Source organism: Bipolaris victoriae (assembly GCF_000527765.1).
Source record: "Bipolaris victoriae FI3 unplaced genomic scaffold scaffold_156, whole genome shotgun sequence".
Lineage (NCBI taxonomy): Eukaryota > Fungi > Ascomycota > Dothideomycetes > Pleosporales > Pleosporaceae > Bipolaris > Bipolaris victoriae.
In genome coordinates, this window is record NW_014575236.1 from 1 (window position 1) to 12755 (window position 12755).

Consider the following 12755-nt stretch of genomic DNA (forward strand, 5'->3'; position numbering starts at 1 on the left):
TAGATAGATAGATTAGATTAGAGATTAATAGATTATTTAGATTATTAAGATTAGAGTGTAATATTAACTTAGGTTAGAGATTAGTATTATTCTAACATAGATTAGAGATTAATAGATTCGTTCTCTTAGAGATTAGCTAAATAGCTTAGATCTTTAACTCTTCTTACTATTAAAGTATATATTAAGTAATACTATCTTAGTTTTAGTGTATAATTATATCTACTATATAAGTAAAGAAATCTTTCTACTCGCGTTTAGATAGGCCTATTATAAGGCTATTATACTAAAGAATATATATATAAAGAGTTTTTAGATATTAAGCTTTCTTTATATAATTATTATCTTTATATAATTATTATCTTTATATAATTATTATCTTTTTTTTTTAGCTTAATTTAACATTATATATATATACTCTACTAGTATAAGAGACTACTATATAGAAGTAAATAATACTATATAATATATATAAACTAGAGATAGTTATAAACTATACTTATTTTAATCTATATTTAAATCTAGTAAGAGTCTTTTACTATCTCCCTCAAAAGGTAAATATAGTAGTTAAGTTAGAGATCTTAGTAAATTACTTATAATATAGTTTGTATTTATATAAGAGAAAATAAGGTAGTTCTAAGACATTAATAAAAGTATTAATAAAGTAAAAAACTTATAAGTAGTACTATATATAAATAGAGAGGTTCTAGATAGTTAGCTAAATAGCTAACTAGATTACTAAAATAGAGAGTAGTAGCTCTAATAAGAGTATAATATCTATAAAAACAGTATATAGTAAATAATACTATAGGCGTTATAGCTAAATTAGATATAACTTTGATATATACTAAGTAGAATTAGAGAATATCAAAGAAAGCAACGCGTTTAAAGAACGTTATTATTATATTCTACTTACTACTAAAAATTATAGTAGTGTGAAGCGGCTTTATTACGAAGGCGGGGCGTCGTAGAAAAGCTGCCCGTTCGGTGGGGCTACCTACTTAATAGTGGAACACGTTAATCGTTATATAATATACCCTACTATCTTCTTTGATTATATATATAATATAGTCTAGTCGGTCCACAACACTTGGATATAATGATATGTAAGAGAGTTATGTATTACACTAGATAGTTATATTTTAGCGCTGTAAAGTACTATATCTGAGCTAGGCAAGAAGAATATCTTCGTCGATACTCTCGCGCCGTTTAATAACGAATTGTGCCATAGGGTCTGCAACTAGAGCCCAACCCATTCTCATGATAGTGGGAGTGGTCCCCTCTGCTAGCTTAAAGTCGTACTTGAGCAAGATGTGGCAGAGCGCAATCTTGACTTCAATGGCTGCAAAGAAGCGCCCTGGACAAGAGTGTTTCCCAAAACCAAAAGCCAAATGCTCGGGACTTGTGGACACAAAGTGGCGCAACATCTCCCTGTCAGGATCACCTGCCATCTTCACAAAGCGGTATCCATCAAACACATCGGGCTCAGGGTAGGCTTTTGGGTCGAAATGCGAGCGCAATGGGAAGCCAACTTGTATCCCTCGGGGTAGAAAGACGCCGTTGGAAAGAGTAACATCCTCCATTACCAAACGTCGCATTAAGACTAGAATTGAAAATGAGTTTCACATTAAAGGGCAGGGGGTGAGGTACTGACGCGAAGCTCCGGGCTTCAATCGCTGGCTTTCTTTCATAAAACTGTCCATGAGCTTCAGTTTGTACAGTCCAGCTTTGGTCATGCCGCTCTCCTTCAGAACGGTAACCAACTCATGTCGAAGAGGTTCTATATACTCCGGGTACGCACACAAGTCGTAAAGAGTCTGGCAAAGTTGGTCGGTTGTCGTATGAATCGCTGCCAATGAGAATCCAAGTTGTAGTAATGCCGGATGATAAGGCCTACCACCGGCCAGTTCGTGAGCCCATTGAACAGCGTCACTATACTTCACCTTATTCGAGGAGGCGGCTGAGGATCTAGACTCGGCAGTCCTCTTATCCACAACGGGCTGGATGAGGCGTATCGCCTCTTCAATCTGCTGGCGCACCTTTCGAACCTCCGGAACGAAGCGCCACACGATAGGACGGAGAAAGCTATGCCATTTCTTCAGTGCCTCGACCCCGAAAAACAGGTTGGTGGTGTAGTCAACTGTGATTCTCAGCCAGGCAGGGTTCCGACACAGCTCCGGCCCGAGGAAGACTCGAGAGGATAACTGTGCTACAATCTCGAGGATAGTTCCCTTTATATTGATTGAGTGCCATTCTTTACTCGGTTAGGCTGGAAACGTGATTGTCAAATCTATGGGCCCATGCATGCATACCTTTGTCATCCGTCCAGTGGTCGAGGAATGCTACTGTTGCCTCGGTTGAAACATCTTTGGTAACAAGGCCTTGCCAGATACACACCAGTCAGTCTTACTCCCATTCATGCGCGATGAACGTAGCTTACCAAGAGACGGGTTAAGCTTTTTTGTCAAGACCTCTTTTGCCATGTCGTTCAGGCCATTGTGCGGACTAAAGTTGGTAAAGGCAGGAATGTGCCCGAGAAAGTCCTAATTACTTCCATCGTCAGGTCCTCACATCGCTTTTGTGTCCGTTGAATAACAACTTACATCTGCTAGAAGCTGAGTGAAATCGAAGCGATTGTCGTTCCGAATCTCGCTTACACATTCAGGTGCCAATACCACCACCTGCGAGTTGTCTGTCTGTACCCGGAAGGCCTTGGAGGACTATAGAAGCCAATTAGTCAGCTTAATTCGTTCCTTCATTTACAAAAGATAACTAGAATAACTGACCTTTGCGTATCCATCATCCAACAAACTCTGGGCGTTGAGAAAAAAGTTTTCTTTCGATCTTTTGCCAGACTCGAATAGGCCATGCCCATTGACCAACGGGAGTGCCTGCAGTCGATACTTTGCCAAGCATATGCTCCCAATCCTTCGGACCAAAGCGATCGCAGTAATAGCGAGGATGAAATTGATGGCAAGCCGGATGCCAGGGTGCTGGAGGGATTCGCCGAGAGAGATGTGCAACATTGTTCAATGGATGATATCAATTGGGTGAAGCTCGGTGTCTCAGCATTCCACGTTAGATATGTCCTGTTTTACTTTGCTAGTACACCCCAGGAAATACTTTCGCGAAGCTTGCAGATAATAGCCAAGTGGTGATTTTGGAAAGCTTTTGTGATTAATACTACGAACTCGCCAAGGTGATAGGATTGGCACTTTTGCATACTATGGGTATGAGCTATTGTTGCTGGTTTGGCGCGGGAGACGGGTGCCTTGGACTAGGCAGACTTAACATGCATTTCCAGCGAATTGGCAAAATAGCCGATTCGTAGCAACAATAGCCGTCGTTGTTCCCAAAACGTTTCTCCTTCATATAGCGGGGCAACTCGAAACGCCTTACCAACCGGACAAAGGTATTTTTGTTATCGATCCAATGGGGGCATTTGTCATCAACGCGAGGGAGGATTTGTTATCAACGCAAGGGGCCGACCAGATAGGGCTAGTGCAATCCTTCGACTACACACACAACAGGGATAGTATAACAGCTGTGCAGGGTGCCTGCCATCTATCCGGTGCTCCATTTACTCGTCCGTTGCTTTTACAACCTCGTGCACGCTTAACTTAGGGGTGGGTCGATCCCCGCCTTCCCGCCTCGCTTGAGGGTAAGAGGTATTTAAGTCTGTTTCCTTGTCTGTTCTGATAGCCCTTAGCTAGTGGCAAGAGCAATCCCCTACACCTTTTCATTCACCACTCTCTCGTGTTCAGAGTCATTCCATAATCAGCAACTATGTCCAAAATCGCTCTCATCACCGGCAGCACTCGCACTCCCCGTGTGGGAACCGATGTTGCAGAATGGGTTCATGAGGTGATCAAGTCACGCCCGGAAGACAAGCTAGAGGTCCAACCTCTGTCCATCGCCGACTTCAACCTGCCAATCTTTGACGAGCCCGTCATGCCTGCCATGGTCCCAGCCATGAAGCAGTTCACCAAGGATCACTCCAAGAAATGGAGTGAGGCCATCGCGTCCTTCCAGGGCTACATCTTCGTCATTCCCGAGTACAACGGTAGCATGTCGGGGGCCACCAAGAACGCCATCGACTACCTGTACAACGAGTGGCCCGGGAAGCCTGTGGCCGTCATCAGCTACGGCTCGCATGGCGGAGAGCGCGCCAACAAGCATCTCAGTGAGAGCCTGGAGCTGGTCATGAAGATGAAAGTCGCCCCGACCAAAGTCCAGCTCGCGTTCGCCCCAGGTACTGACGTGTTCGCCGCCGTCAACGAAGGCGTTTTGGGTGAGGACACCAAGAAGGCGTGGAATGAGGCTGGAGCCAAGGACCAGATCCTCAAGGCTTTCGGGGAAGTGAAGGAGATTCTAGAGCAGTAGGAACCGGACGGAGCAGTCTAAAACCAACAAAAAACCTACCTAGATATGCTAGGTTCGCCCTCACCAACGGAAAATCAAGTTCCATGTATTGGACACAGCTTGATTCTTGTATGGTAAAAAGTTAACCTAAGTAAAATATTAGTCCATCAAAATACATAATTGAAGATGATGCCGTCACTTGATCCCTATCCTCAAATCTCACTGGTATCTCCATTTCAAATCCTTGTCGCAATGGTTGGTCGCTGTGTCCATCGTAAGCCTTCATGAAACTGCGATGACGGGTCCTGAACAGACGGACCAATGCAGCCACTTCCCCGATTTCTGCGAGCTTCTTCCATGAACACTTGCAGCCGTTCGATTGAAGCGAACAGGAGGGTGTTGATGGGCTATAGAAAGTAAGACGATGAAGCCCTCTGAAGGAAAAAGACCAATGATCAGATCGGACTGACAGGAGCCTACAAGCGCTGTCAGCGGCAGCCATCTTGTCTGGGTTTCTCGTGGCTGATGTGAGCCCTCTGACTGCATAAAATATGATGATTATCAATCCCCCCTCTTCTTCTGGACGCTGGCTTACTATTAGTGCGTTTTGACGCCCCGAGAGTCGGGGTTGGGGGGTTGCACAGCATACAGACCCCACAAGCGGCCGCGGAGAAAGAATGTCGTGAATTCCTTCCATCAATGTTCAAGTGCCTGACATTCTACTGTGCTTTCATACTATCTATGCGCCAGCACTGATGACTGTCTTCGACCTTTCATCATTGAACTCTTTAGTGAGGCGAAGTCTTTCGAGCCAACACTGCTTCTCTCCATGCCCAACCCAAGGCCAATGCAGTGCCAGGTCCGAACATCATAAGAATAGCGCCGAGTGCCCCTATAACCTTGAACCAACCTGCCATGAGTCGTCCAGTACTTTTCAAGTCCCATAAATGGAGAAGGGCCCAGAACAGCCCGCTCCCTAGCATCAGTACATGATGACGATTAATAAGTTTGTTTGGTCCGATCTCCTGCAGAAGCAAGGGTCCTTGCCGTAGCCGAGCTAGGATGGACAGAATGTTGCTCAGGCCCCACGGTGACAACGCTGAGGAATAGATATGCGTTATGCCACTGACAATGCCACTAATGGCATAAGATACAAGTAGATACTTCATATCAGCACGAGGATTTTGAACTCGGTCGTTGAAGGTAGTGGTGGTGAGAAATGAGGCGAACAGAGGGTGGAGGACAGCCGCGCAGGTAGGTAGTAAATACCAATGGGCATACAAAGCATAGTTCTGCTGACATGCCATGCCATAGGCTACGAGGAGAAAGTAGCCCATTACAGTTGCTGCAACAGCGGATCTGGCGTAATGTGTGGGCACGAGGCGGTTGTCAGCAGCGGCGTACCGACTCGGCGGGGATAAGATATACTGGAGGAAGAAGTATACCGGAAAGGCGTATCCTGTGCCTTCACAGTACCCTGAAAGTCCAAACAGGGGCCATAAAGCGGCAATTCCCATGCTATTGCCTCGCCGGGCACTTTCTACCAGGGCGATGACTTGGAGCGGGAAGAAGTCGCCCAGATACGACAGCGTAGATAGTTGTACTGTTTTGGTGTCTTGATTCGTAGATAGGGCAGATCCTGTAGGTTCCAAAGTTGGGAGAGCGGCAAGACAGAAAGCCAGGAGTGGGATAGCACCAAGGATTCGCCATGAAACATGAGGCGCTCTTCGGTCAAACTCTACTGCCTGGAAGATGGTGTCCTGTCTCAGCGACAGCTCCGGCGGCGGGAGGAAATCTAACATGTGTGCTCCCGCGACCGACTGGCAATGAACATCTACGAGCATGTCGCCTGCCCGTGGCACAACATACAACGCCATTAGTTTGTGCCAGAACTTGTCGAATGCTTCCAGACGAGTGGCGAAGCCGGCCATTGCGCACACTTCCTTGGTACGGACTTGCCGGCTTTGCTCGTAGTCGCTCAGTGTGTCGCAGATCTGCCCGAACGATGGTGTTCTTGTTGTGCTCATCATTAAGTGCAGCCTGTTGGTCAGAGCGGCGGCGCTCTCTATAGCCCAATTACCACCCTGGCCACTATTTGCCTCTTGTGTCAACAATTATGTTTTGTAGGTGGATAGGGGAGGATTTAGGGTGTCTCACATGTTTGGTGTCATCTTGTGTATGGAATCGCCCAGGCAGACAAAGCGCCCATATGTCCAATGTCTATATTGGGCCTCCTCCAATGCCGCCAAAGTGGCTGCTGTCTTTCGATGCCAGAGAGCTTCAAAGGTCACATCCTGGGAGACATGGCGGTTCATAAATGGCTTCACAAACTTGGCTTGATCAGATTCTGTGTATCTCGGCAGATTCGGCAATTTGTGTGTTCTACTTAGCTTCTCAAATACAAACCAGAAGCAGCACTCGTCTTTCCCGACAACTACCAGAAAGGACCAGTCCTTGTTGAAAGTACGGTAAATGCTCGTTTTCTGCAAGCCTGGCACAGGGGAAGACATGCCATAAAGACACCTGTAGTCGGCGAACATGGCTATAGACCTATTAGCGGCGGATGTCTCCCTCTTATTGCGTATAAGATATCAGTGTCTTACCTTTTTCATCATCATTTAGGTGTTTGAGGGCGCCATCGCTTTTGGCATGACGCCACATCTCACGGCGGATTCGACTGTACACACCGTCGGCTCCAGCCACTATATCTCCAGTGAAAATGGAACCATCTGCACAATGTACCTCAACACCATCCGGTAGGGTGCGAACAGAGACGACCTTTTTGCCAGTGAGAATCTTGCTCTGGTCCGGAGCGAGTTGATGGAGCTTCTGGAGGACCTGCCGCCGCTCAAGAAATGTCACCGGATAGCCCGTACTATGATGTATTTCAGCTTAGCAATCATTACATGGTGTTTGCACAGCTCCCATGACGTACCGTGCCTCGATCAATTGCAGGGAATCATCACGCCGTACTAGATCTCCTTGCCCGGTGAGCATGTCGTAGCATTTCAGAGGTTCCGTACACTCCAGGATACTTTCGAAAACGCCAAGCTGATCAAGAATCCGGGAGCCGTTTGAGAAAAGGCCGATGGAAGCGCCAACCTGTGGGTCGATGTGGTCGCGACCTTCAAGAACGACGTAGTCGATCCCGGCCTTGTGCAAGCTATGGGCAAGAACCAGGCCTGCAACCGACCCTCCAACTATGACTACTTTAAAGTCATTTTTTTTTTCGAAGTCACCCATGATCTGTTGGTTTGCGTATTCGACTGGCGGGTAGGTAGTTGAGTAAACACCGTGACCCACTTCTTTATGAGGATAGTAGTATACCTGGTAAGAACACCAACTATATATTCTAGGGCCTTTCAGATGTACACCTTGTAAAAAAAACCAATGGTAAAATCGCACTGACACCCGGAAAAGCCAAGGCATCATCATCGCATGCTCAGGTGATGTGTGTTGATAGTCTTGTCCACTTTTGCTGATGAGAAGTGTCTGGGGCAGTTATAGGCGAGTTAGGTCTACTCGTTAACTCGACACGACACTGGTTGCGTGTTGGCAACCCATTCACAACATGGATCATTGCACTTTTTGCACAGAAGAGACGGAGTAACTCCATGAATATATCTGATCATTCTCCGGCCTTACATGCGGCCGACTCCAGTCAATATCATTGCGTGTTTGCGAGGGCCACAGTCTAATTATCTCCTTGTGCTGCGATAACAGCCATGTCTACTGCAAAGCCAACCTGTCGGGTCCCTATGAACATAGTTATTGTCGGGTACGAACAGCGCTTGAGCGCACTTTTTGCTTTTCTAACATAACGGACCGACTAACAAAGTCCAATACAGAGCAGGTGAGCGGACTCGACCTTTGGTCAGTGAAGTAACGAGATCGACATCTAAATATTTGGATCAAAGGCATCGGAGGGCTCTCGGCGGCCGTCGCACTTGGGAACCGCGGGCATTCCGTGCTGGTTCTTGAGTCCACCTCTGAGGTAGGCGGTTGTTGTTTTTGCTGAAGTACTTACCCTGGCTGTTTGGCGCGCTGACCGAAGCACAGCTATCTCATGTTGGTGCGGGAGTGGCATTGCCACCAACTACGCGGCAATGGTATGAATGTAGGTAGACTGCTCCGTGTTGCTAAACTCAAGCCTGCCTCAAAGACTGATGACGCTGTCAAATAGCTGAAGGGGTGCTCCAGGCGAATGACACTGCATGTGTCCCCCTGGACGGCATTGAGATCACCAAGTGGGACACTGGGGAATTGATCACTCAAACCGCGGCGAACCCGGTAGGGAAGCAGAACGCTGTACACCATGGGGACATGCAATTGGCACTTCTTGCGCGTGCTCGGGAGCTCAAAAATGTTGAGATTCGACTAGGAGCGAGGGTTGTGGATGTTGATATCGAAGCCATCGTCGCTCTTCTCTCCGATGGGCAACGCGTGGCGGCTGACTTGATCATCGCAGCAGACGGTGTGAAATCCACCTTGAAGGCCAAGGTTTGTCCACCTGAAGCAGTTGTACCGCTGCCCACAGGCGAGGCCGCGTATAGATTCACCCTCTCTCGGAACTTGCTGGAATCCGACCCAAGGTTGCGGGAGCTAGTCCAACGGCCGTGGGCCACGCGATGGGACGGACCTTCCCGCCACGTGGTCGCCTACCCAGTGCATAACCACCACTTGCTCAATGTCGTTCTCATCCATCCAGACAACGGAGACGCAGAGGAATCATGGACGTCGGTGACGGACAAGCAGAACGTGCTGGCGGACTACCAGGGATGGGATCCAACGCTTCTCAAATTGATTGCGCTTGCTCCACCCCATGTGCCCAACTTCCGGATGTTCATATATCCCCCAGCGCCCGTTTGGGTCAAAGGCTCGACCATTCTTCTCGGGGATGCGTGTCATGCAATGCTGTCAGTTTCGTCCCACACCTCTACCTGTACTTAGTTTTGACTGTAACTAACTTGTGACCCCCAACTAGTCCGTATCTTGGCCAGGGAGTTGCTCAGGCGGTCGAGGATGCGACTGCCATTGCCACAGTGCTATCGTTGATCGAGAACCGACAACAGCTTCCTTTAGCACTACGGGCATACGAGTCGTCTCGCAAGGAGAGGGTTGATCAGATCCAAGCGGCTACGTACCGTGCAAGGGAGCAGCTACACCTCCGAGATGGTGACGCACAGGCGGCCAGAGACTCGGAAAGAAAAGCTGCTTCGAATACGGGTCAAAATAGCGATGTGGTCAAGATGCAGCATTCTTACTGGACGTGGGATGCTGCTGGGATGGCCGAAAAGACACTGGCTGCTTTGATTGTTGCCTAGTTAGGTAGTATCTGCAGTATCGTCAATATCATCTTTGACTTGACCTCTGTGCCTGCTAATTGGGTTGGAAGTTTTTTCTTTTTTATTTCTCGCATGATGATGAGATACAGCAACAAAGATAGCATGAACAATATACTTTCAGGCTTCCCACATAACTTCAAGTGTCATCAATATCATGACTGGTACCTATTCTCCTCACAGCTTCCCGTCTCCAAATCTGTTCACGTATTCAGCCAAAGCTCGGATTGGCCAGTAAAGCTTGTAATTGGAATAGGAGATTACCCTGTCGAGCATGTTAGTCGTCCGACCTCGGCAAAGAGAGCAGGGGTAAGAATCAAGTACTCACCCATCTCCGACACCACCCTCGAGTGCCTCTTGGTACCATTGCCCTTTGGATTGCTGCCGAGACATGATCAATCTGAGTCCACGTTTTATAGGCTCCATGTCAGGGTATGCGGCGTGCATCAGCGCCATGCAGACCCAGGCCGTCTGCACCACCTGGGACTCTTGATGCTGAACGTACTCTTCACGCTGCAAGCTCAGGTAAGACTCTCCCCAGCCCCCATCAGCCTTTTGCTTGTCGACGAGGAAGTCGCATCCGCGACGCGACGCCTCACCGGTCGCGTACGTCTCTCCCGCGAGGGCTAGGGTTTCGAGCGCAAACATTCCCGCATAGGTGAAAGAGACGCCCCAGGCACCATACCAGCCACCGTCGGACTTTTGCGATTTTTTGATAAAGGACAGCCCCTGCGCCGTCGTCGTCTCGATATCGGCGGCACGGTAGCCGGGATACACCTTGCTAAAAGCCAAAAGGGCGGATACTGCGGCCGTGGTGCACTCGACAAAGTCGTATGTGACCATGGTCTTGCCCACAAACTCGCCCATCTCCAGCCACGCGAGCTTGGGCGAACCTGTTCGCTTCTCGTAGACTCCGAAGCCACCTGTGTCGTTCTGCAAGTTGAGCAGACAGTCGACGGCGTCGCGTAGCCTTTGCTCGGGTATCGGCTGGGCTAGATCCAAGTGGCTCATCTCTTGAAGCTGCATGACGGAGCGGAGGCCCTCGCCGGTGCACTCGCTGATCATGTAGCCCTGGTATCTGGTGCTGAACGGCCACCCGCCCTTGCGAGGCCATCGGTAGCACTTTTCCTGGTCCGGTACATTTTCCAGCAACTGGTGGTCCTCCAGGAAGGCATGGGCCCTGACGAGTGTCGAGTGGAACTTGGGGTCAGCGCCAGCACCCGCCGCGCCGAGGGCCTGCACTGCTAGCGACGTGTCCCAGACCTGGATGCCGTCCGAGAGGTTGCAGGCCATGCCGTCCTTGGTCATCCAAAAGTACTGCGTCATGGTTTGCCGATGGGCGCGGACTGAGCTCCCGTGAGGCCCCTCCTCGATGTAGCTGGCGACGAGGTTCCCGGCCTTGCTGATGGGTGAGAGCCCAATGTACTCGGTGTTTTTGTCTTCGGCCACGATGAGGTCCCAGACTTTGCGCTCACCACTGTATGCTGTGGTGGGCTTGCGCATGTACGGCAGGTATACGGCAACGGTCAGCCAGTTCATGAGGTTCACGAGCCACCATTTTGGATAGTTGTTATCTACGGCGGCGAGGGAGCTGCGGTGGGCCGCGAAGTTGATTGTGTTGTACGGCCGCGTGTAGAGCTCGGCTTTGAGCTGCTCGGTGACGGCATCCCCGCCATAACTCCACTGCTTCGACCATACGTACGACATGGAGGTGAAGTTGGTCCGCGTATGGAGATACCATTTGCTCGGCGCGGCGGGATCCGAGTCGGACGAGAGCCTGACATGCCAACGCTGATTAGCCTAGGGGTTGCATGTCTTGTGGTGCTACAGTATGCATTGCATCCATTCACAAGGACTCGAGTATGGACCCGCGCAGAACAGGACGTGACTTACCACAACTCGGGTAGGAATGGATTGACGCATTCCCACTTCATGACCCCTAGGACGCAGAGCCAGAATTTGCCGATGCCCGGAACGTGTGTAGCTCCACCAAACGTGTGCAGCAGCTCCCGTGCCCTGACTAGGCGCGGGTCGTCTCTGCTCGCCCCCAGCAATCGCAGGACGACGTAGTTGAGGGCTGTGGCAATGGCTGAACTACTGTCAGCCTCAGCATGCCACCCCCAGCCTCCGTCGGCGACACGCTGGCTCGCAAACAGGTACCGCTGGATCTCGACAGCATACCCGGCGGGAAGGGGAGTGCCCGTCACATACCCGGCCAGGATTACACAGGGCAGGATGAAGTGGGGTCCAGTGCACTCGCTCGCCCACTGTCCCGAAGCCATCTGCAGTTGGCTCAAATACGACATGGCCCCTTGGGCAGCCTGTAACGGCGTTTGTGCCTTGGGTACGTCTGGCAAGTCCTGGAGGTTGTATCAGCCATCAGAAAGAGATACATCTAAAGCTGCGATCATGACCGTGTGGAAAAGAGAGACAGGGTTCGGTTTCTACTGACAGTGTCCAAACCCAGGAAATGCTTCTCAGCCGTCGTCTGTGGCCACTTTGCCGCCTCCTCGTCAGACTCGAGGTACCGCCAGGATTGGCGGCCCTGTTCGTCAATCAACCGCCATTTTGAGTAATCAGTTTTTTGGTCTTTGGCCGTGTCCAGAGACACTTTCCCATTCGTGTCCAGAGACATCTTCCCGTTGGTCGACGCTTCCCAAGATGCTTTATGTTGTCCCATTTTATTTTCCATTCAAACTATGGCACTCCGCTCAGATACAGCTGCCAACTTGCTAGTTATACGCAATAGTGATATTGATACACAGTCTTCTCAACAACCCCCAGCCACCAAAATGGTTATCGATTACCTGATTGAATAGATACATGTCATCTTCGGGTCGACCTGCCCTATGGAATAGACCAACAACGGGCACCTTTCATCTTGGCATTCCAATATTGGTAAAAGTGCCCGTGTGCTTTTGTAGAGTGGAGGCAATGGCAAGTACAACTTCCATACAAGGCCAGGAGTGATTGAGCTACAGTGTTCACCAAAACTTCTATTATGCTTTCTATCATGTAGTCTCATCCGATATACGAGATAAGGTACATTTTTAC

At 49.3% G+C, this 12755-nt stretch overlaps 5 protein-coding genes across 5 annotated transcripts; 2 read left to right on the plus strand and 3 right to left on the minus strand.

The window, feature by feature from the left end:
• Window positions 1-1166: 1166 nt before the first annotated feature.
• Window positions 1167-3023, minus strand: COCVIDRAFT_113983 (hypothetical protein; the record flags this gene model as incomplete). The annotated part of the gene is made up of 6 exons (XM_014695537.1): window positions 1167-1600; window positions 1652-2251; window positions 2310-2378; window positions 2438-2540; window positions 2601-2717; window positions 2784-3023. The coding sequence occupies 6 exons, from the start codon at window positions 3021-3023 to the stop codon at window positions 1167-1169; spliced, it is 1563 nt and encodes a 520-aa protein (XP_014551023.1).
• Window positions 3024-3783: 760 nt separating this feature from the next.
• On the plus strand, window positions 3784-4380 carry COCVIDRAFT_20642 (hypothetical protein; the record flags this gene model as incomplete). The annotated part of the gene is made up of 1 exon (XM_014695532.1): window positions 3784-4380. One exon carries the CDS (start codon window positions 3784-3786, stop codon window positions 4378-4380), a length of 597 nt encoding a protein of 198 aa, XP_014551018.1.
• Window positions 4381-5524: 1144 nt separating this feature from the next.
• Window positions 5525-7602, minus strand: COCVIDRAFT_42591 (hypothetical protein; the record flags this gene model as incomplete). The annotated part of the gene is made up of 5 exons (XM_014695538.1): window positions 5525-5674; window positions 6102-6450; window positions 6517-6901; window positions 6963-7234; window positions 7295-7602. The coding sequence occupies 5 exons, from the start codon at window positions 7600-7602 to the stop codon at window positions 5525-5527; spliced, it is 1464 nt and encodes a 487-aa protein (XP_014551024.1).
• Window positions 7603-8084: 482 nt separating this feature from the next.
• On the plus strand, window positions 8085-9683 carry COCVIDRAFT_42592 (hypothetical protein; the record flags this gene model as incomplete). The annotated part of the gene is made up of 6 exons (XM_014695539.1): window positions 8085-8137; window positions 8208-8212; window positions 8277-8353; window positions 8419-8476; window positions 8543-9275; window positions 9344-9683. 6 exons carry the CDS (start codon window positions 8085-8087, stop codon window positions 9681-9683), a joined length of 1266 nt encoding a protein of 421 aa, XP_014551025.1.
• Window positions 9684-9878: 195 nt separating this feature from the next.
• Window positions 9879-12336, minus strand: COCVIDRAFT_31360 (hypothetical protein; the record flags this gene model as incomplete). Its single annotated transcript, XM_014695540.1, has 4 exons — window positions 9879-9966; window positions 10030-11478; window positions 11595-12061; window positions 12154-12336. 4 exons carry the CDS (start codon window positions 12334-12336, stop codon window positions 9879-9881), a joined length of 2187 nt encoding a protein of 728 aa, XP_014551026.1.
• Between the last annotated feature and the right edge of the window lie 419 nt (window positions 12337-12755).